At 40.8% G+C, this 24,880-nt stretch overlaps 1 protein-coding gene across 1 annotated transcript in view; it reads left to right on the forward strand.

Annotated features, from left to right (window-relative positions):
• Window positions 1-12,937: 12,937 nt before the first annotated feature.
• The window catches only part of LOC103603966 (uronyl 2-sulfotransferase), a gene marked incomplete at its 3' end in the record, with an annotated part of 78,271 nt that continues 66,328 nt past the window's right edge, over window positions 12,938-24,880 (forward strand). Inside the window, exons 1-2 of the mRNA XM_008588548.1 lie at window positions 12,938-12,956; window positions 14,864-14,907. Of these exons, the coding sequence (XP_008586770.1) occupies window positions 12,938-12,956; window positions 14,864-14,907 (63 nt within the window). The remainder of the gene's footprint in view (window positions 12,957-14,863; window positions 14,908-24,880) is intronic.

A 24,880-nucleotide genomic window follows, 5' to 3' on the forward strand; every position in this document is an offset into this window, starting at 1 on the left:
TCCTATTTCTATTAGCTAGTGTAACTTAATTCTCCATTTCGGCATTCATCATCACAGTTTCATTAGCATATTCAATTTCACTTATTATTTATAATCCTGCATTATTATTTTTATAATCCTTGCAAGTTGCTTTTGCTCCAGTGCCTCTTTGCAGAATCATGAAATATGTTTCCTCTATTGGGAAGTTTGTTCAATTATTCTCTCTTATAGTCCCTCCTATGACTTATCTTTTTATGACGCCCACAAAGCATGATATTTTTTTTTTAGGTTTGTAATAACTTTGCTTGATTCTGAAACGTTCAAGGCCTTTATGCCAGCCAGAGTCTTGTTCTTATTGTCTGGTCTATGGCTTCTCTTGTAAAACCTTAGCTATGAAATCATTAGCAAGAATCCTTCAGTTCTCCTATGCGCAACTCTAACTTCAGTCCTTGTGTCTTGAAATTAGACTCTGTCATATCCACGCAACTCCAGTTCCTACCACTGCAATGGGTGTACACCCTGATATGTTTGCCTGCTATTCAACAGAGAAAAATCTCTGATACCTATGTCATTTGCCTGGCATAAAGTCATTCTTGAAAGAAAAACTCATTTGCATTAACCAGTTTTCCTTTCCTATTCCTATCTTTCTTTAAGGCAATGTTGAAGTTATATATCTGTATATATTATACCCTTGTACATATATATATATATATATATTTTAAAGCCATTTTATTTGTCAAATTCTGTGCTAAAGAGTCATGCCCATGTTAAAATGTCTTCTTGTTATCATCAATATCCCTATTCTTGGTATTAGTCACTTATTTGTATGATTGAAATCTACATGATAAATAAAGTGATTTTTAAAAGATGAACAGTTTGCTTTGATTGTTGCCATAAGGGATCCAGGTCATTCCCAAATCTGAGAATTGTAGGTGAGGTCGGGAAGGCACCCTGTGTCCTGTTCCATCCTGTGCAGGACTTTTCTCCTTAACATCTCAGTTAGAGGCTGTTCAGTCCTGGCTTCATCACTTCCACAAAGAGGACACTGTGCTCTGATGCCCCATTCCATGTCAAGCCACTCCTTAGACTGAAAGCTCTGTCTTCCAACGAGCTGATGCTCCATTTTGCACCATGTTAATTATTTTTAGTAGGCATCGATTCATTCAATTGATGTGTTCTGCTATTGGAGAAAACTGTTTTAAGGAGCATTTTCCAACAAGCAAGTTGATGTTATGTAGGCTTTAATGTATTTGGAATTCATGAGTGTGCTTTCTTCATTAATGCACTGAAAACCAGGAAACTTGCTGTTTGTTTTGATGCAAAGATGAGCTCCATTTTTTCCAGCGGAGCTCATGCTGGCCTTTGCTTCCAAGCCCTGCATCTGCACCCGCCCTCAGACTCAGTTCTTGAGTGATTCAAGTGTGAGTGACTCATCACAACTTTGAAAGATCATTAATATTTCCAGTTCTGTGATGAATTCAAGGCAGTCAGGCAAAAGCCAGGCTTTTAGGAAGGATTCTTCTTGCTGGGTGTGAGAAAGCGCATTTCCCCAACTCATTTTGTTGAAAGGCAGGATTAAGACTTTGCTAGAAAAGGAACCGATCTACAAAGTGCTAAAGAGTATTTATGACCCATAGTGCAATTTATCTTTCAAAATAATAATACAAGTGTAGGAATATCCAAATCCTGCCAGGGCTTTAAAAATTACATTTCATGCATGCCCAGGTATGACCTCCCACGGTAAATGTGGAGGAAGACCGACAGGTCATTTGAGTGCATAATGAGGGAGGCATCTTTCAGCTCAGGACTGATGTTTATGTATATGATTCCTTGGAAGAGGTTTTACTTAATGCACTATATTCTTAAATTGGCTCTGTTTTAAATATAATCTTAAGAGCTACACTTTATTATATATATTCCAGACAGCTTATAAGTTATGATTTTAATCCCCTCAACCCTATAAGGTAAGTTTTATTCTTCCTGCTTTACTTATGGGGGAGGTAAAACTCAGAAACTGTAAGACCTTGCCCAAGGTCACAGTCAGTAAGGGGATCGCTACCTTGGACTGTCTGGCTGCCCCAACCACATTCTTTCCCTGTACCTTCATCTCTTCTTGGGCAAGGAATTTCTCAGTTTTAGGCACCTATTTGGCCTCTTTTTGTAGTTTTGTTTTGTTTTGTTTGTTGGTGGTGTATTCGTCCATGCATATGGAGGAACATATGGAGGTATAAGAATCCTCTTGTCTTCCAGTATTATAGTTCTGTGAACCACAAGACTTCACCTAAATCCTATGAAATCTGACACAAAATGGAACTAGAGAGATAATAGGAAAAGGAGAGATGATGAATTTATTGAAACTCACTCTCTTTTAATAGACACCATCAGGCTCATATGTTAGATTGCTAGTTAATTTTGTGAGGATTACTGTTCCGAATGACTTCAATCATTTCTGCTGCTCTATTAAAAATCCTCTTTTACATTTGAAGACCTAATAAAGGAGAAACTATGATCTCTTCTTTGTGTTACTGGAAAATTTATATGAAAGCATAATCCCAGATGGGATAGTTCTTTCTGCACCATCACTTCTGTATAAGACCGACTTTGCCATCAAACCCATTTCATCCACACACTTTCTAAATCAACATCAGCATTTGTGAGCAACTCTTCAAGACTCTCTGTTCACATGCACATCATTTCAGTGCAGTTTACTTGAAACTCCCAGCAGAATGTTTCTTCGTCCTCATTTCCCTAAAGCATGAGAAGAATCGGCAAATGACAAGTCATTTCTCTGTCAAACATGTCTGATTCATTTGAAAAACGGAAGACAGACACATTACCAGCAGCCCCAGACCATGGCCCAGAAACTCATCAAGCAGGAGATAGAGCTGGAAACACAAAATCTTCTTTATCCATCTAAAAATGTGTATGCATTGGCACCAGCCTTCATGCAAGTTGTGATCCATAACCCAGCAAGCATTGTTTCATTCATAGAAAATCATCAAGGCCTGCTGATGTGTTTCCCTACCTAGCCCTCACTGGTTCTACCCCCACACACCCACACACACACAGTGGCTACGGGAAACCCTCCAATCTGCCCACTGCCCCACGGTTCACAGATCCCTGAGGTGGTGTGAACTAGGAGTCCCGTGATCTCAAACCCAAGTCCAAGTCTAGCTCTGACACCTACCAGCCATGTGACCTTCAGCTCAGCTTCCTTCCCCGTGAAAGTCGCTGTGCCCTGCTGACCCCAGGGTGAAGAGTGGCTGCTGAGACGGTACGCATAAACATTAATGCTCCATACACACATGAGCATATTTCAGATGTGCCCTGAGCCCTTTGACATCTTTGCAAGGACTTCTATTTGCCTCTTAAATGAGACTACATCTTCTGATTTTGGGTTCAAGGTTATGAGGACATCCTTAACCTAGACTGGCTGTCCTGCAGTCCCCTGGGAATGTGGAAGCCCTGCCCTCCACCTAGTGACACACACCCTGCAGGTACCCTGGGCAGATGTACCTTCTCTTGCTGTCACTGCTCCTCTTTTCTTCCAGACACGGCTAGGGAGACCCCCCCTGCATGGAGCAGTGCCTGACTCTATTACAGGGGTACATTCTCTCCAGTCTTCTTGTGGTTCTTTACAGCAGCCTATTCCCTCCTGACCTGGAGCCTCAGCAAAGGCTGCCTGCCATCTCCTGGGATGCTCTTCACCTGCCCTCCATCTCTTCCTGGAGTTTAGGGGCCTCTGTTGTTCCTTCTCATACCCCCTATACTTTTCGCCTTATAAGATGCATCACAATCATAACTAAATACTTCGTAATCATTTGTTTAATGTCTGCCACCCCTTTTTACTGCAAACTTCAGAGGGACAATGCTATGGACTGAATGTTTGTGTGTCCCTAACATCCATATGTCGAAGTTCTAACCCCCAATGTGATGGTATTAAGAGGTGGAGCCTTTGGTTTAGGTGAGGTCATGAGGGTGGGGCTCCTTAGTGGCATCAGTGCCCTTGCAGGAAGAGGAATTGAGATAGTGCTGTCTCTGTCTTTCTGCCCTCACCAGAACCCGACCATGCTGGCACCTTGATCTTGGATTGCCAGCCTCCAGAACTGTGAGAAATAAATGTCTGTTGTTGAAGCTTCCTAGCCTATGGTTATTTGTTAATGCAGCCCAAACTGACTAAGACAGAGTAAAAGGATCCTAGGTCTATTCTTAACTGTTACTACTGATCAGCCATGTGTTTTAGCCAATTACTTAACCTCTGTTTGCTTCAGTTATTTCCTCTGTTATTTGAGGGGTTGTACTGTTTGATATCTATAGTTATTTTCCTGTTCTGAAATCATATGATGTGTGTGAGTGTGTGTGATGGGCAGGGGGTGGTGACCCCTCCTGGCTCTGATAGCAAAGCCAGAGAGGAATTCCAGGCATCGTGAGAACAATGGCAGTTTGGTTGGACTGAGCTCTTTTTCAGAGACAGCACTCCATCTGTTGATGTTCTATGTGTTGGTTAAGCAGAGCTTTAAATCACGGAAGACTTAGAAAATTATATTTTTATGGTACACTGAAGTAAACTGGGGAGGATGGCAGTATCTATATGAGGCTCAATGAAAACATTCACTACATTTTCTTTTTATTATATAATTATTAGAAAAACAAAATATAAAATATTAGGGAAGATATTAAACTTTGGAGTTGTGGAAAACCTCCAAATAAAAAAATATTCAAATTAATAATTGAGGGTGATGAGCTCTTTTTGGATTTCACGCTTGAAATGCTTCATTCAGTTCCTGAGCAAGACTTCTAGATGAAAACTTCTTTAAATTCTTGAGAGTTACCATTGACAAGAAACTTTGATTTATAAAAAGAGGTGACAAAGAATATGAAACCATTTTTAAAACTTTGTTAATTTCCTATTGCTGCTGTGCAAATTACCATAAACTTAGTGGTTTAAAATAACACAAAATCATTATCTTATAGTTGGTCTGAAATGGGTTTTAATGAGCTCAAGTCAAGGTGTTGGCAGGGCTGTGTTCCTGGTGGAGTCTCTAGGGTAGAATCCATGTCTTGTCTTTTCTAGCTTCTACAGGCTGTCTGCATTCCTTGACTTGTAGCCCTTCCTGCATCTCCAAAGCACATCCCCCCAACCTCTGTTTCCATGGTCACATCTACTCTGACCCTGACCCCCCTGTATCTCTCTTATAAGGACCCTTGTGATTACATCAGGCCCACCCACATAATTCAGGATAATCTCCCCATCACAGGACCCTTAACTTAATCACATCTGCAAAGTCCCTTTCACTATGTAGTGTAAAGTAACATATTCACAGGTTCTGGGGGTTCGGACATGGACAACTTTGGGAAGGGTGGCTTTATTGAGCTTACCACAATTACCTTAAAAATTTGCATCAATTAAAGTTATATTTAAAGAACCAAACAGATCTTCCTTATATGTTGTTGACAAATATGATGTTGAAACTTCTTGTGAATGGATTTTTAGTCCAAGCTAACTTTTTACATCAAGTATTTCAAAATAGTAGCCATTCTACAGAATGGGCATAAACTTGCAGAGTAGCCATGCTGTGGCTAACTAGGACTCACTAATACGGCACATCAGCTAGAAATGGACAGGAGGTAGCCAGAGGTTCTGAGTTGCCCCTGGGATTTGGCCCCCCCCCCAACTTGTTCCTCCCCATCCCCAGCTAGATGCCCCTGAGTACTGTGCTGGCTCCTTGGGCTCCTGGGATATTAGATTCTTAAGCAGCCCTTTGTCCTCGATGGGTGGGTGACACTGCCTGAGTTACACATCTAGCTGGCGAGTGCTGGATGTTGATCATAGAGCTCAGAACCCACTCTGATAAGGCCACCGCCGAGTAGCCCCAGACTGATCAGCCTCAAAGGAATCAATGTCTCAAAGCATACTGTGGCTCCCACCCTGGACTCTGAGTGAGCAGGGCGTGTGTGGCTGAGTGAAATGGCTTCAGAGTCTGGCAGCTGGGGTCAAATCCAGGAGCTCCTGCTGATGAAGTGTCTGACATCATGCAGGTCACTTCACCTTCCTGAGCCTCAGCTTCCTCTGTTGTAAGATGGGGCTCCTACCTAACAGGGCTGTCCTGGGAGCTAAACGGGATGAGTGCTTAGAACAGCATCAGTGCTGACCATCAAGATGATGGTGATGATGATGTTTTCAGCCTTGTCCTATTTTATTTCTCCCAGGGTAGATTCTTAATCATCTTTGTCCTGTCCATCTTCCACTATGCTTATTAGGGGTGCTTCACGCAGTAAGCGTGTGATGGAAATTGTCAGTCCTCATGGCAGCCTCATGGTGTCTAGGTCCTGATAGAAGAGGAAGGACCTGCCTGGCTGCTGGTCACAGGCTTGTGGTGTACGGGGCTGGGGCTGCTGTGCTAGCAGGTGTATTGCTGTCCCACAGGTGAGATCAGGTGACTTCAGCAATTACTTTGGGGAAGGAATCTAATGGATTGAAACAGGAACCTAAGAGATTCCATCTCTCTTTGGTACTCCATTCCTACCTGCATGAGATCATATAATATGATTACGATGAACTCCTGAGCTAATTTGGAAAAAATACATATTTATATTTAGGCTGTTATTATAGCAGCAGTGCACTGATCATTTGATTCTGAAAGTAATTTCCTTCTACAAATCTACCCTTGACATTCTAAAATGTATTTTCAGATTTAATTTAAAAAAAGAAAGAGACGTGTTATAAAACAAGGCAGCATTTTTGATCCTGAAATAAAAGGGGAAAAGCATTAATTTGCTTTTAAATCTAATTAGAAACAGAAGCCGCGTTCTAAATCATAATTGATAGCAGTTTAATTTGGATATGATTTTTCAGTGTCTGGAGTGCTCATTTTTTCACATGCAGGCTGAAGAAAGTGTTTTCATATTTTCACCTTTGTTAACTGGTTGGGTGAGTATTCAAGATTTTCTTAAAAGGTATTTTTGTAAAAATACTTAAGTATTGATAGTTAATAAAGCCATTTGTTTTTATTCAGTGGAAAATAATTTTATGAAAGCTTAAATAAAGCTGTGCAAGCAATTTTCCTTCTTTACAGAGTTTTTGGGTCTGCATTCATTGTAAGAAATGGAGCTATGGGAGACATTTTCTCAGCTCACAAACTCCTCATTGTTAACGAGGACTGGTGTGTGCTGACAGCTACCTCTTAGGGAAATGTAACCCATGGTTAATGGTGGAAAGTGAGGCATTAGCATAATTTTTTGGCAAGGACAAAGTTGAGGGTGTGTGTTGACTTCAACAGTGACTCCTTCATTACGTGTCTTATCGGATGCCGAGACTCTAGGGGAGAGATGCAGTCACATGATTGTGTTGTAGGTAACCAGAATCCTGTGTGAAATGGCTTTTGAAAAAATAAAAATAAAAAAGGAAAGGATGATTATTATTTTTAAAAGACCCATGGAAGAAAGACTCTGAAAAGAATTGCTTGTGTTTGATCAAAATTGATGCAGTGTAGAGGCAGCTTCTTTTGACATCAACACTAATGCATATTATGGTTTCTAAAGGGGAATTAGAATTAAAACATTTTTATTCTTCAGGGACTAGTTTGACAAAAATAAATCTGCTAATGCAAGACTTCAGAGTCAAGAATAAATTATATCCCCTGAGGTTTTGGAAGCTCATTTGCACATTGCTAAAGGTAGTTCAAATAATTGGAAAAAAATTTTTAGAAGACATTTCATGACAGTGTTGGAAAGTAATAGAAAATATCAAATAATTATTTTATATTAATATTCATCCTCCACACAATAAACTACTTCCCTGACCTCAGGATTCCTTTTGATTTCCTGAATAATAAATAAAACAATAAAATTAAATATAACTGGCAAAATTGGGTAATCTAAGATGAGGAAGTTGCAGTCATTCACTTCACGTTAGCCATTCTAGCAGTTTCTTCTTTATTCAGTTGTATTGGTCTCTATTAGATTCACATGGGCATAGAATTGGGTTCCTTTATGTTTACCAGGTTTTCTCATCTCTCCTTCCTAAACCCCCAGCCTGGAAAGAGGGGGTGCCCCTCTGCGCTGGGACCAGAGAGTGACTTTGCTTCAGATTTTCCAGAGAACTTACTTTCAGATCCTGTGGGTCCGTAAAGTGTATGTGGGGATCATATATGAGAGCTTCCAAGACTGACGGAATGTCCCTGGTCATTTAAGTCAAGTAGGGCCTAGGGAAGTTCTGGGTAGATGGAGGATTACACTTTTACCTCCTGTTTTCACTCAAGAAACAAGAAGTTCAACAGAACAACACATTGTTTGCAGGAAGTGTATGTTCTGAAACTAGAAGATCTAAAAATTAATCTTGAAAGGATTTTTGAAGTCCCAGAAAGGTTTAGGTGACCCATATGATTTCAGGGGTAAGCTCTGTGCCCAGAGGTGCGCTATGCCTGCCCATTCCCAGGCAGCCTGTGAGCCAGCCCTGGCCCTCTTCAATTTCGTTACAGCCCGTGGAGCAGGCTGTCCTGTCACTGGGAGTTCTGTGATCATCCGCATTCCATCAGTGTTCTCCTTTGATGTGAACCTCCTGTTGTGTAATCTCCCACCAGAAATGATGGAGGTGACTCGTGATTTAAGATGGGCCTGAACAAGATCTGTTATTTTTTTACTTCTGGAAAATGGGATTCAGCCTGAATTATGAAGTACATTAATTTGTGTTTTGTAGCTCAGTGGTTCTCAACCCTGTCTAGACATTAGAATTACCTGAGGAACTTTAAAAAATACTGAATGCCTGGGATTTGTCCCAGAATAATTAAATCAGAATAGCTCAGGCTCAGGCCTGGCATCAATATTTCTTAAAAGCAGACAAATAGAATGTGCAGTAGGGTTGAAAACCCTGAGTGAGAGGATGGACAGGCAGTGATGGCTACTGGTACTACTAGTAACACAACTAGTAATCTAGAGAACACTTACAAGATGCTTATTATGTGCAGGTATTGTTTTGAGTGTTTTTCATAGAACAAATGATCTTCATGTATTCCTTTCAATAACCTGTGAACTTATTTCATGTTTACACATGTATATATGGAAAACTTTGGGGAAGCAGACCAAGGTATTCAAAGTGGAATGACATTTCTTAGGGCATTCTCTGCTACAAAAATGAGATTTAACCTGTTTATCCAGGTACATCATATCTGACTTTGCACATCATTGTCTTATAGAAGACTTAGATGGTGCTTGTAGGAAGGTACTTCAAAAAGTTCATGGAAGGATTTGCATTATCTTTTAATTCTTTTTCCACGGATATTTTGAAGTACCCTTATATGGTGAATATGCCTTGGTTCTGCCAACTGAGATCTGGGTATAATATAGTAAACTACCAGAAATCTTCAGATTCCAAATCACAAATCCTGGCCTCCTAGTTCCTAGTGTCAGACTTCACATGAGTTCCCTGAAACACATCTTTGCTAAAAATAGTTTTAAGACAGCTAAAGCAGGGGGACATTAATACCTTGATAACATACTACCATGCAAAGACTCTGTTAGTACATGAAGCTCTTGAATTTAACATCTTTGCACATTTACAAGTAATCTCTTATGTTATGTTTACAGCCTCCCCAGGAGGTCTCCGTGAAGGGCTGGATGGGTTGGTTGAAACTGAGATTTTATTGTAACCTAGCTGGTTGCAAAGTCTGAGATCACTTGCCTTCTAGACAGGGCATTTCAAAAACACATTAAACCACTACTGTGTTGTTGTTGGTTTTGGTGTACAGTTCTAGAAATGTTAACACATGTATAGAGTCATGTAACCACCACCACCATCACGGTAGAGAACAGCAGCATGGACACACTCCCAGGGCTGGAGTGTGGCTTCGCATCAGAAGCCACCCCCTGTCTCTTCCACCTACCTGAGCATCCTGGTTAAGCCTAAATTCCTGTAAGAGGTTGAGCTCTATGCCAATTCTCGCTGGTGATTTCTTGGCAGTTAGGTGACAGGCCCTTTCGAAAGTTTGGCTGGTGGTAGGAGTAAAAGCATGTGCGGGGTATATGCCCTACCTTTTTTTCCAGCTTGACAAGATACTGCAATTCCTGATCCCCAAAGGAAGGACTTGAGACATGAAAAGAAGGTTGGAATCAGGACTCTAAAGGTGCAGGTTACTTTCTGGAAAGAAATGAAATGATGGGCCCCTATAGACCTCCAAAAATAAGATTGTAGTGCCTCCACAGGCTGCAGAGATCTTGATCTGAGCCTGGAGTGTCTAGGGTGGATGTAAGCAGGGCACGTGGGGGTGGGTATCAGGTGGGTACTTGTCCTCTGTCCTGGCTCCAGACCCTTGTCAGTCCTCCTCTGCTTTTCCTCAAATTATGTTGAGCTCATGCCCAAAGGCCCGGAGGGCTTGGGTCTGATCTTCCTTTTGCATGACTTAACTAACACCTTATCACCCTCTGTGGAATCCTCTACAGGGCAGAGAAGCCAGAAACTTCTCTGATGCCTGGGAGCCTATACAGGGAAGCTCATTTTGATAACAGCACTCATCCTTTGATCTCGACAAAGAACAAGTTACCAACTTCATTTTCAGAAATTCTGACAGTTTTGTTGACTTTGCACCATGAAAGCACAAGATCCTAGGATGAAAAGCTCTACCTAAATATTAAATAATAATACGGTTATACCCTAAGAGAAGAGAAAAGCAACCCCTGTATCCATGTAGCTTTTCTTTTCCCTTTCTGCACCTCTGTTACAGGTGCAAAGCATTTATAGCCTGTGTGTTCTAGTAAACTGCTGGCAAGACACAGGGCACATGGTCCAGTCGCCAGCACTGGGGAGGCTGTTCCTTTCTGGGTGCAGAAGCAGCGGTAAAGAGCACTGACTCATTTCTGTGTGATGTCATCTGACTGTGAAAGTCTTCCATAATGAAGAAAGGCAGGGAGGAAGGAGGACAGGAAAGAAGAGGAAAGACAGGAAAATAATGAATTATCTCGAAATATTTTTGCATTTTACTGAGGAAGAGGGATCATCCATAGTGAGATTATATGGTTTCACATTCTGCTGTGCTGTTTACTGGCTGTGCAGCCTGGTGAGATGCTTACCTTACATTGCCTCGAGGGGTCCTTATGAGGATTATGTAAAACAATCTTTATAAAGCACCTGGCAGATAGGAAGCACTCGATAAAGATTATGATACAGTCCAGTGGCAAAAATAGGAATTTCATTTTTATTTGGTTTCTAGGTCTTTCTACAGAATAGGAGATGCTCTGTAAATGTTGACAGAATAAATAGATGAGAGAATGTCTAATCAGGAGTTAGGAAAATCAGTACATACCAGCATAGCCCTAAGCATTTATTATTAATGTTTAGGAACCTTTGTCATGCTCGCTCATCAGTGCTTTTCAATTTTGAGGTAATGCTTAAATCTACCCAATAAAACATCAACTATGTGTTGTTTTCTGACCGAAGAAAATAATTTAGTATAGACATAAACATTAAAATAACCGTTAGGCCAATGTCCATTTTTTTTTTTAAAGCATTGAATAAAGAGGGATAGACTGGACCTTTTGCTATGATATACTCTTTACTTAGTTTCAATATTTTCCACATTTAAAAGTAACAAAGGACTTAAATGCATGTTGAATCGGAGGTATGCTACAGGACTCCGACCTATGCCAGTGCATGTCAGTTTTGCTTATTAATGAAAATAGTAAGGTGGGAATTTCATGTTCACATCTATGTAGAAGCCTAATGTTGTGTCTCCACTGTGGTTAAACAGGCGATAACAATAATGACAATCACAATACTAACTTTTATTGGGGGCTTACTTTGTACCTGGTCCTGGGTTAAGCGGTTTATATGCATTATTTTATTTAATCCCACGCCATATCTATGAGCTGTATACCATCATTATCTTCATTTACACAAGAGGAAATAGATACAGAGAGGTTAAGAAAATTACCCAACAGCACGCAGATAGGTAAGTCCTGGCATTGAGTTATAAGGAGATAAGTTATAAGGCAGACTTCTGCACAATTTTGTCCCCTCTAAGATAGTTCTTTCCCCCCAGTCTCCATGGTTAGTATTTCTGTTCACTTGTTTAAGACACTGCAAACCCTGTGGCTAAGGAGCAAACTAGGCTATTGTAAATTAATGTTTTATTTCTTGCAAGCCATTGCTAAGATTTCTAGTGTAGAGAATCAGTTAACATAGCATTTCATTCATTAAGCAAATACTGAGTACCTACTACCTTCCAGGCTCTGTTCTAAGAACCAAAGCAACAGGCAAGTCAGACAAGTCCCTGTTCTCATAGAGCTTGCATACCAGTTGAAAGAGGCAGACAATGACAATAAGCAAGGAAACAAATGAACGAGTATGCTTCTAGGTGTGGTATTCAGAGAGGGCATCTATTAGGAAGTGATGTTCAAGCTGAGCCTGAATGAAGCGAGTGGGAAAGAGCTTTTCTGGAAGAGGAAAGGCCCCCAGTTGACAACAGGGTGGTGTAGTTCTGGAGCAGGAAGAAGGCTGCTGTGGTTGGTGGTGGGTGTGGTAGGAGGCAGGCTTAGGTCAAGTAGGGCCTGAGAGGCCATGGCAAAGAGTTGACTTTTTTGTTCTTAGAGAAATAAATTTTAATCAGAGGGCTAACATGATCTAATTGATAAGATTAAAGGAGCTCTCTGGTTGCCATAACAGGAGGGGAGAAAATTTGGGATAAACAGAGATGCAGGGACTCTTCCGGATGGCCCACAGGGACTGGTGAGAAGTGGTCAGATCCCAGTTATATTTTGAAGGCTAAGCCAACAGGACTTGTGTCTAGGTTGGTATGTATGGGATAGGGGAAAGAGATGGATCTGGATGATTCTTGGGCTTTGGTCTGAGCCCCTGGGAGAAGCAATGTATTGTGTAACTCAATAAGGAAGACAGAGGAGGCAGAAATTTGGGAGATGGAGTTGGAGCAATTCTGGAGAGATCTGTGTCAGACAGGCAAAGTGCGAGATGCCTTTAGACATCCAAGGTAGGTGCTAAGGAGTCAGTGGGTACCCAAGTCTGGTGTTTGAGGTAGCTATCATGCATTTATGTCATTCTTTTTTAGGAGTTTTTTAGGAACTTTTGTTCTTCTGGAAACTTTTAGTATTTTAGAAACATTTTGTTGTTCAAGTCTCTTTGAACCTTGAGACTCATACCTGGAGAACATGCTGGATTGGGATTTCCCACAATCCCCACCCCCCGGGAAGACACATTCTCATGATGAGCATCAAATGGGAACTCTCTATACCGGCTGCATTATGGTGGAAGATTCTAAATAGTTCTCTAGACTTAGGCAGCAGTTTTTCTAAATTCTTTTATGCACATTCTCTTTACTTAGTCTGATATAGATTTTTTTCCTATTTATGTGGGTCCCAGTGGAGTTCAGCCCAATAATTAGGATTAACAAATTGTTAATCATGTTCACATTTAGAAGATTCCTAAAAATAGCCCAATCATAAGCATGCCAGGTCTTTGTGTTTGAGTGTCTCATACATTAAGACTGGATCCTACTGCCCCTTTCCATGTACACATGGCCAGTGAGAGTAAAGTCATTGTGGATACCAAGTGGGTTATAAATCAGAAGACTGCAAGAAGAAGGGATGGATGATGACTCAGTACGGAAAAACCTATAAGCCAAAACCCACTTATTTATTATGTTTGGATACATTTCCCCAGTTGAACTATGCCTGGCTTACATTCTGCTTCCCCTTTTTATTCCAATTTCTTAAGTCACTTTTGCTCTCTGCTGTCAAAAGCACCTTTTATCCACTCAAACTAGGACATTTATCTTACTCTTTAATCTACTCTTCTCTTGTGTTTCCAATATGTTCTGCATTTTGTTCTGTTAGCAAATTTGGTCCTCTTCACTTTTTCGGTGAAGATGATTTCCCCAAGACTCACAAGACTTACCCCTCTTGAATAGGAACCTCTGATTGTACTGACGGCGTCATTGGCTCTCCCACGTGACCAAGTGTGGCCAGATGGTGACATTTGCAGTACTTGGGCTGTGCAAAAGCCCGAGATGGCAAGACACTAGATAGGCTTTTCAGATGGGCAGATGTGGGGACCTGATCTCCCCTCTGCAATTTAACAGCTGTGTGACTGTGAACAAGTTGCTAAATTTCTTCAAGCCTCTGTTTACTCCTCTGTAAAATGGGGACAATTCTATCCCACCTCTGATATTTGAATTAGGTGAATGAATACCTGTAAAGCATTTAGCAGAGTACCTGGTTTGTAGAAGGAACCCAATAAACTTTAATTCCCTTTCAAACCCCTCTGAGTCTTTCATTTTTTTTAAGGAAACAATAACCATACGGTCTGAAAACACACATGCCAGTAAGAGTCTATTAGTGGAGACAAATCAAGCTTTGGAAGCAAGCTAGACTGAAAACGTAAAGAGAAATTGACAATTTCAAGACAAATTGGAGAAATAGAGCAGTGGGTTCTGAGTGTGGTTCCAGGACCAGCAGCGTCAGTATCACTTGGGAACTGGTTAAAAACGCAGATTATCAGAGCAACTGAAGCAGAACTTGGGGAGTAGAGTGGACAGTCTGTATTTTAGTGAGCACTATGGTAATTCTGAAGTTTGAGAACAAAGGTCTAAGGTAAACTCAATAGGTACGGGTGAGGAATAATGGTGCGTGTTTTTGCCTGTACGTTTGTGTGCATACACACCCGTGTGTGTAGAATGTTTGTAACTGACAAAACTATTAACCAAACGTGGTAATATCAGCAAAACCTGGCCAAACTGGTGATTAATTACCCATTTTTCTTTGGTACTATTATTTATATAGAACTATATCTAAAATGTTTACTTTCAGTGATTTTGCACTGAATTCATTTTGGGTTTTAAAAAATGGATTCATTAATTTTTTTTCTTTTTTTTTTCCCTAGGAAATTCCACTTACTTGGATGACCATGGACCACCTCCTAGTAAGGTAAGATGCTTGTGGTATAAATCCCCTTTTCCTTTTCTCAATACTTCCAGCTTCTGACCCTAGTAGCTCCTGGGCCTCCAACAGCCCCAACCAGATCCCTCCTGGATCATTCACAGGAAAATAGTGGATGACAGATGTCAAGTTATTTTTGACTTCTAATGAGGAGGAAGGGGAAGAGCATGAAGGTAGCCAAATGATGAGAGCCATTATTCAATCGGTGGCTGTAGCTGCCCAGACATTGGAGCCTTGGGCTCACATCAGACCTTTGGCAGCCTGTCCTGTTTGCTGCCTCATGTGCCTTGGCTTCTGCGCTGGCCCGTGATGTGATGGCCACAACCCGTCCTCCCCATGTCTTCGGGCACTGGGGCTGGACTCGCGCCTGTCCTGTTCTCCCTGGCCTGCCTGGGTTGGGATATCCCACCCACGCCCAGCCAGTGCCTTCTCAGGCCTGCCCTGGCCTGGCCAGTGTGTCCACTTTTGTTCTTCTAGAAATAGTTTGGCCTGACTTTTTTTTTTTTGTCTTTTTCCGTGTCTGGCAACGGATCGCAACCCTCAGTGTCGCCCCCATACCGGACCAGGACCAGCAACGGGATCGCAACCCTCGGTGTTGCCCCCGCGCCTCGCCCAGCCAGTGAGCGGGAACCGGTCTGTATGTGGGATCTGAACCCTCGGCGGGAGCGCCGCTGCGCTTCCCAAGCGGCGCACTGTACAGTGCGCCACCGGGCCGGCCCCTGGTCTGACTTTTAAGGGGCAGAACAGTCCAGTAGTGTAGTTTCCCTACCACTGTTTACTTTCCTGAGCTCAGTGAAAGCCAAATACCAATCTACTGAAAAATGAGAACAATAGAACAAAATGATCATTGTATATATGTCAAGAAAATATATGTAATGCAATAGACTATTCTTTATTCCAAACTTATGTCTCTTGTACTTTTTTGACATTAATTATTTTTTCCTTATAGAAAATGATGGAGATAGTTGATCATTACTTGGGGAAGAGGGTTGTGCTTGGCAAATAAAAAGTTGGCAATCCTATATCTATCACTCTCACATTAGGAATTTTATTTCTGGTCTATGAATTCATAAAGTGGAGGTACCAATGCTCTGGCTCTCCTAGTACTTGGTGGTTTTCTTAGTCTTTGACCACTTAAGGTGATGCCTGGAAAGAGCAGTATAACCGCCTACCTGGCAAGAAGATAACAACCACCAACCTTAGAGGCAGAAAATTTACTCCAAAGTCAATTGAGACCACCACCATGTTTATGAGCATGAGCTTTGGAAGAAGATATTTCTGGATTCAGTACTGGCTCTGCCACTTTCTAGCTGTACGACACTGGACCAATTACTTAATATTTTGAGCCTCAGTTTCTTACGTTCAGGGTGGGACCAACAGCATGTCTAAAAGGACTGAATGAGATGATGTACGGTGAACACTTGGCACTAACATGGAATAAGTGTGAAGTCAACAGTAGTTAGTGTTAACTAGACTGGGGTGACATTAAGATTATTGAAGAATGGTACAGTAGTCTTGATCTCAATCATGAATGGCTCTACGTCTCAATCCACTACATGTTTACTGAGTGCCTGAGACACTACAAGCACTAGAAACACAAGTACAAAACTAAATAAGAACAAGAACAAAAATAGCTCCTATCCTAGAGGAGCAAAAGAATATAGAGGATTATGTGCCATCTGAGGATAAGGACCACGCCTAACTCTTCTCGGTACCCTCACATCCCTGCATTAGCCTGCAATGCACAGAGAGGCGTGCCATGACTATTCACTAAATTTCTTCAAATTGGACCATGGAATCCAGAGCTGGAATCTGAATCTGGTCTCCTGGCTCCCATCCCAGCTTCTTTCCACTAGGCCAGTATTTTCAGACTTTAGCTTGCATCAGAATTACCTGGAGGCTTGTTAAAACCTAGATTGCTGGGTCCAGTCCCCTGAGTGTCTGATTCAGTGGGTCTGGGGTGGGACTTGAGAACTTGCATTTCTAACAAGCTCCCAAGTGAGGCTGAGACTGTGGGCCTAGAGTCCACATTTGAGAACCACTGCTCCAAAGGCCATGAATGTAAAGAAAACCATTTCCCTGGACATTTCCTGTGTTGTTTTCACTGTGAATAGCCTGGAGAGAGTGGTATGGCTTATTATATAAAAAGTTTATTTATTAATTTAATGATGACTCACCATCATAAGTTTTCTTGTAGTGAAAACATATTTCCTTTCATTAGTAACCTGCCCTGAGTGGGAGACGGGGGAGGAAGAATGGTGCAGATGGCCTGATTGATTTCTTCACCACTGACTACCCTTGTCTCCCAAGTGGGGGCCAAGTGAAACCCTCCCCAGCCCAGTCCTGCCCTGATGTCAGGGAAGGGAGATTAGGTGGCTGTCTGTGGGACCCATCTGCTTTTTCCCTCAATGGTTTGTTGGGATACTGCTTGTGATTCCAGGCTTGATAAACAGGGTGTTACCTGGTCAGAAGGCCCAGGCCCACTTTGAACTTTTTCCTTGGTGGCCGGTCTGGGCCACCCTTTAGCCTGGCTGCTGGCCTGCTGTGGCTGGTTGGCCATCCGCCTCCCTCTGTGCTAGTGTCGTCAGTGCCTAGGTTTGGTGTTAGCTGGGCTCACTCCCGCTGCTGCTGTGGGCTCTTCCCTAGCTGTGCGTGCTCTCCCTGCGTCTGCAGTCTGGGCCTCAGCACCCCCGATCCCTCACCCCCAGCTAAAGCTCCCTGTGATATACAAAAATGATCAAGTTATATTAGGTCGTTTTAGAACACTTTCAGAGTAAACCCAGCTTTATAAACTCTTTTCCAAGTTTGAAAATTGTGAATGTAATCTCTTTAAGTCAGCAGAGGTTTATCTAATACAGATTCTTTCACTATAACTGTATTTTCATTATCTAGGATTGGAGAAGCAAAAACACCCTTGATTTTCTAAGCAGTAGCCATAAGAAGAAGAATATAGAAATGGGTAAAAATATTGGTATATTAACATATTTTCATCCATGCTTTTTACTTCTGGCAGGGTGGAAATGAATCCCAGAACTGATGAGGTCAGACCTCCAGATAAAGGTTCCTCAGGTGTCCCCTGAGGAGGGGCCTCAGTTCTATAGGTCTACAGGACCCTGGATTATCCAGGCACATGGTGGCATCCAGAGGATAAGGACTCACATATGTCTGGCCTCCGGAGTGAACCCCCAGCCTGGCAGTAAAAGGCAAGACTGAATCCAGATCCATATTTTTCATATTTGCTTAACACTCAGAAATAACGTTTTGATGCCAAGACCGAAAGAGTTGTGATCTAGATAAAATAAGATTTTTAAATCTTGAAAATATACTGAGGTTATAGGCAAGATCTCATTTTATTAAAAGTTCAGTTCCCCAAGTTTCACATTCCACAAGTAATAGCCATTTAGGGAATGGGGTGTGCCACACAGCACATACTGGGCCCAGGTTCTCATTTTCTCCAATATTTTCATAAGAATAAAAACAAACACTTCTGATTTTCGCTTGTTTTTAAAATCCCCTCAAACCTCACAGCTCACCTCAGTTTTTGAGCTAAGCCATTATTTAAAGGCGGATTTTCCTATTTTCCTTTGACTACCACTTTGTATGTGCACGGAATGCAGTGTTTTAAAGTTAGAGACCTGCTAAGAATGAACATGCACATCTATAGTGAATGGAATAGAAAGATATTCTTGAGTACAAAAACAGGCACTCAACAGCAAGTGTAGTATGGTGTGCCTGTGTATGTGTGTCTACAGAGAAAAGCCGGGAAGGGTAATAGTGTCTTCTCTGGGTGGTGAGATTTTAGGAGATTTTTACCCTGTTCATTATACTTTTTTGTATAATTTGAGTTCATTAAAGTCATGCCTGCTCAATCTAAAAATCAGAAAAAGAAATTTCCTGGTGTAAGAGAAGATGAATGTTGAGTTTAAAAGGCTGCAGTGCTCTGGCCTATGCAGCATCTTCTGCAGGGTCCACAGACCCCTGAGCAGCCTTCATCTGAGAATCTGACATCTTCCTCTCTGTGGCTTTGCTTCACCAGGAACGTGGAGCCTGGTGTGAGCAGCTGGCATTAGCGATGATACATTCTGTTGGTACTAAACAGGATATGGTTATCATGTCACATACGCTGTCTAGGTTCCCAAATCTGATAGACGAGAGCTGTTCTAAGCAACGCAAGCATAATAAAATCACTATCCATAGCTGATATATATCTTTTCCTGTGTGCCAAGCACTATGCTAAGCACTTTGCATGCAAAATGTACTCTCTATAAAACTCTATAAAAGAGGAAGTAATTTTTTAATCCTATTTTACACATGAGGGAACTAGATCTGAGAGAGGCTGACTGACTTGCCAAAGGTCACGGCACTAAGTTTTGGACTTGGGATCCCAGTCCAGGGCTGTGAAGCTCCAGGGTCCGTACTTTTAACTATTTCAAGATTAGTAGAAATACAATAATTTTTACCTTATTTCTGGATTTGTGCACTTTTAAATAAGTTACCTGATATGTTTAGTACTATACACAAATTTTAACCCTCAGTATACCAGACAAAAGTGTCATCACCATTTACCATTTGGATCCGGCGGATACTTGTAATTTTTTTAATCAATCTGGTGAGTTTTTTCACTTCTACATTATCTGTTTCATTCCAATCACCTTTGTATACACACCTACCTTCAGCATTTGTCCATTTTCAAACTTTATATAAAGTAAATTTTGGTGAACAAACATCGCAAGAGGTGAAATAATACTGTCCTATGTCATTTAGCAAAACAGGGTCGTCCAAGTTCTTTTCACAAAATGTCACTTGATGAGGTCCTTCCTCTTGAACCAATGACTGTATAAGAATTCCGTGTTTTCTTTTGTCCTTAGAAATGTATTGTTCACTCATCGATTCTTGAGTTTAAGAGAATTAATCTAGGATATCATCATCTGAAGAGTCATGGACTGAGGTTTCACCTCCATGATCAATTTCATTATCACGATTAGTCTGGAGCACTATTGTTTGACTCTGTATTCATCTTGGACTCCTCTAATGCTTGTAAAATCTCTTCTGTCAGTTTTTTTGTCTTTGTCATTGAAGGCAGGAATGAAAAATTCTGAATCCTGCATTCTAGTCAATGAAAATTTAAAGCAAACCACAAAGAGGGTGTCTCCAGTTTTCTTTTATATCTTCCGGAAAGATGATGCAATACTTTGGGCAATGCAATAAAAAATAGTAAGGGTGACACAATAGTGACAATTTATTTCAACAGTGAACCATTCCCCTAGGCCTACACTGTTTAATACAGTAACTGTTATGTTCATGTAGCTATTTCAATTTAAATTAATTAAAATTTTAAAAATAAAAATTCAGTTTCTCAGTTGCACTTGCCACATTTCAAATTCTCTTTAGACGTATGCAGCTAGTGGACGACACAGAATAGAACATTTCAATCATCACCAAATATTCTATTGAATGTCAATGTTCTAAGCCATTCCATCATTTGTTTGTTTTCCTATTAGTCTTTTAAAAACATATTTGAGAATATTGATGCATAATTCATAGGTAATTATTCCTAGGATGATGAAATTGCAAAATGTTTCAAGATACTGGAAAAGTAAAGGATTACTAAGATGCCATAATGGAGCTTAGGCTTTTTAAAGGGGCTACTGGACTCAGATGGTTATTGCAAGGCAGAATGAGTTTTATTCTCTTTACATAAAAAAGTATATTTTCTCTTTTTCTTTGGGATATCTCTAAGAAAGCATTAAATCATGAAATATTAATCCATACAAATCGTTAAAACTGCTTAAGAAAGAAAAACCTAAAAAATTAAATTCGGGTCCAGTGGATCTTGATGGTATATGGTATATGAGGGTTAAGATATATTACTGATGTCTACATTTGCATACAGAAGCATTTTATATTTAGAATAATATTTATTATTATTTTTGTATATAAAGTAATACGCTAGATAGTATTAGTATTAAAAATTCTATTTTAAAATGGGCTTATTAGAAGGGGGTTTATACTTTATTATGCTGAACAAGCAATCTCCAAATAAATAAGAAATGGTAATATTGAGATGAACCGTTGCTCAATAAAAGTCAGTCCTTACCCATCCCTCAGAAGCTAACTTCCCTGTAATATTGAGATGAACCGTTGCTCAATAAAAGTCAGTCCTTACCCATCCCTCAGAAGCTAATTTCCCTTCAGTATCAGTTAATAGTTGAGCACCTACTTTGTCCAAGGGATCAGGAAGACACAAAAAAGTTGAAACGAGGGTTGCGATCCATTGCCGGACACGAAAAAAGACAAAAAGGAAAAAAAAAAAAAAAGAAGCTAACTTCCCTTCAGTATCAGTTAATTGTTGAGCGCTTACTTTGTCCAAGGGATCAGGAAGACACAAAAAAGTTGAAACAACCTATTATGTAATAGCTTATAACCTAGTTGCATCGTTAAGTTTGATGGGATCAAAAACTATGAGACCATGTAGTTCTGTAGTTGATGTATTCTTAAGTCTAAGTGACCCTTTACAGATAACTGTTCATTCATTCATGCATTTACTATTCACCAAATTTGTGTTGGGCTCTGTGCTGGGTGCTGAGGCTGTAAGGCTACAGAAGGCACAGTCCCTGACCACAGGAGCTTGGAGTCATGTGGGAAGGACGGGTAGCAAACATGCTGATACGACGTGATAAGTAGGCTGCTCAATGCTATGATGAGGATGAACACAGGGAGAGCACAGGGAGCTCCACGTGACCTCTTCTCCAGGTGAGAGTCCTGAGGGTTGAGTAGGAGGTACTAACTAGGTCAGAGAGTCTGGGATGGAAGGGATGAGGAGGCATGGGCCTCACTACTGGGTTGTAAAGAGCAGTGGATGGGAAATGGAGGTACAGACTGCTTTGAAGAGCTTGGCTTTAACAAAGAAGAGAGAAAAGATGACAGCCTAGCAGGTAGGGACCGTGTCAGCATAATTGTATAGTAGGAAAAATTGTGTAGTAGGAAAGGAGTGATCAGTCACAAATTCACTGTTGAATGGTGTTATGGATTAAATTGCATCCAGCCAAAGGATATGTTGAATCCTAACCCTAGAACCTGTGACTGTGATCTTATCAGGAAAGAGGCTCTTTGCAGATGTAACAGAATTAAGACGAGGTCATACTGGAGTAGGTTAGACCCTAAATCCGTATATGACTAATGTTGTAGGAAGAGGGAAATTTGGACACAGACACTAGGGAGAATGCCATATGACAACAGAGGCAGATTGGAGTTATGCTGCCACAAGCCAAGGGACACCAAGGATTGATGGCAACCACTGGAATCTAGGGAAGGCACAGAGCAGATTCTCCCTCTGAATCCCCAAGAAGGAACCGACCTTCTTGATTTCACACTTCTGGCCTCCTGAACTATGACAGAATAAATTTCTTTTGTTTAAAGCCACCCAGTTTGTGGTGTTACAGCAGCCCTGGATAGGAACAGAGATGGGCTAAGTTTCATCTTCAATGACCAGGATAGCACTGAGTGCCATGCCCTGCGAGGCATTATTTGGTTTGATTTAACAAAGATTGAAACCATCCTTAGAAGCCTATCTCTAGGATGATTTAAGTGCTTTGGGGGGATTTTTCCCAACATTCACTATCACTAAGGTTTTTTCTCCAACCTCCCTTCTTCCCTTCCCTCGTGATCCTCATGTCTTTAGCTATGTGATTACCCCAATATTCTCTCTGATTTCCTTTAATTAAAATTAACTTCTACTGTTCAAATTGTGTTTTTTAACATACAAAATCATGTCATATTACATCATATTTTTCTCTGAAAAGGACCTCAGGGACAATTCATTTGAAACAGAGGTTACTGAAGGGAGATGTCCTATTACCACAGGACAAGAGGTGGTGAGGGCAACAAAGAAAAACGAAAACATCTGAGCCTAACGTTTAACAACACTCGGCAAGTCCCTAAGAAAGATTACATTTTTGGTTTTATTTTTTTCCCTTTCAGTAACTCCTTGAAACTTGGAGACACATTGGCTGAAAGATGTTTTAATGCTCTCTAGTAAAGAAACCACAGTTTCCATTCCTTACTTCAACCTTAAAGGGGAAAACCCAAATATTTAGTCATCATAGTAGGTGAATTACTTACGGAAGGTATTGAGAGCAGTCACTTTTAGATTGCTTGGCCAAGGATTGGTCAACTTGGAGGTTTCTGTATTCAAAAATACCCATTGCCCTGAGGGCAGGATTGCTGGCTTCTATGTGCATATAAACCCACTTATATGTCTTCTTTGGTCAGACCACTTTTTACTTGGAAGAGTAGGGCTGAGATTCAACAGAAAAATGGATCTCTTGTTCCTATCTCCTAAAACCTCAAAACCTGCTTTTCAGGATATAGACGCAGCCATTCAGCTTGTTTTCCTTTCGTCTTTGAGGACCTGCAAGAAGCAAATCAGTCTCTGGCACAGAGTTGGGTTGTGTGTGGGGTCCGCCCTGTCTAGCACGCGGCACTTCCATTACCACATGGTTCCTGAAGCCCTGGCTGCTGATGAGGGTGCTCTTGGTTTTGAACTCCTGGTTTTCCAGCTCCTTTCCATCCTGCTGTAAATAACACTTGATGTGGTGAAGACCCACGTTGTCTGATTTTCAAAGAAAATCAGATAAACTGGCATTCTCAAGAAGTTTATGATTCCTTCTTATCTAAGACTGAAACAATGAAGGTTTTTTAATACTTTCTAATTATGAAATATTCCAATCACAAAAAAATTAGTGAGACATAATAAAGCATACACCCAATATACCCAATGTACTTACCCCTTAGATTTAAAACATGGTATCGTGTTAACTTGCCACATGCTTCATTCTGCCTTTCACGTTCTTTCTTGGTGCCTAGAAGGCTGAGGAGCATGGATTTCGGAATTAGACCCCAGGTCAGATCCTAGCTTTGGGACGGGTAACCCTAGCCACCCTAGAATAGGTACTTTACCTCCTTAAGCTTCAATTTTCTATTTCCAAAGAAGGTAATAATGCCCACCTCTTAGGATTGTGGGTCTTAAATGGGATAACTGGAAAGCACTTAGCATGTTGCCAGGCACGTAGTACACACTCAGCAATGGATCCTTGGCTGAGTTTTGGTTTTTTTTTTTTTTTTTAAATACAGCTTTTTACAGATTCTTTTTAATAAAGCTTTTTATGGATTTTGGTACCTCAATTTGCTATAACTTAGAATGAGCCTCGCTCCCAATCCTCCATTGCAGCCCCATTTTCTTTGGATTTTTAAAGGAATTACATGCCAGTTGGCATACCAGATACCAGTCTCCTGACTTTTATAAGAATGGTTAGGTCTTGTGGTTGTCTCTCCTTTTATTCCTTTGGGCTAGTTCTGCACACTAAGCAAGGCCTTCCAATCCCTTGCCATTCTGTTTTTCTTGAACACATATTGTTCTCTGTGTCCAAACCTGACTTTACCCAAAGTTCTTTTGAAAAAAAAAAAAATCTACAGAAGCAGAAGCTGCTTTTCATTTTATGGAAGAATCAATTGCACTGGGTAATAGGTTTGTGTTTAATGATTCATGATAAATATATCAGGGTTAGAGAAAGAAAGAACTAGCAAGACAGAATGAGGCTGGGAGTTAGGAATCAGTTTCACTCTGATGAGCATGACCTTGAAGAGTCCCTTCTTTTTTTTGATCATTGCAAATGATAGAAAAATTAATGACTTCAGTATTTCACTTTTAAATAATTCTAAGAGCTTCAGAGTCTAGAGTGTTATAAAGACCTTTGTGCTTTGGTATTTTGTTTGAGATGGGTAATTAATAGCCTAGAAGGTAAAAGAATCTACGAAAGGGAAACAAACCAACCGTACATAACAGGGTTTTTGTTTCTTATCCCAAAGTCGCCTGTATTCTCGCTTCACACTCATCAGAGCTCTTAAACCATTAACGTGGAAGTGTTTGGCCCAGCTAGCTGCCTTCTGAGATTTTAGCTTT

The sequence above is a fragment of the Galeopterus variegatus genome, unplaced genomic scaffold, assembly GCF_000696425.1.
Source record: "Galeopterus variegatus unplaced genomic scaffold, G_variegatus-3.0.2 Scaffold4893, whole genome shotgun sequence".
NCBI lineage: Eukaryota > Metazoa > Chordata > Mammalia > Dermoptera > Cynocephalidae > Galeopterus > Galeopterus variegatus.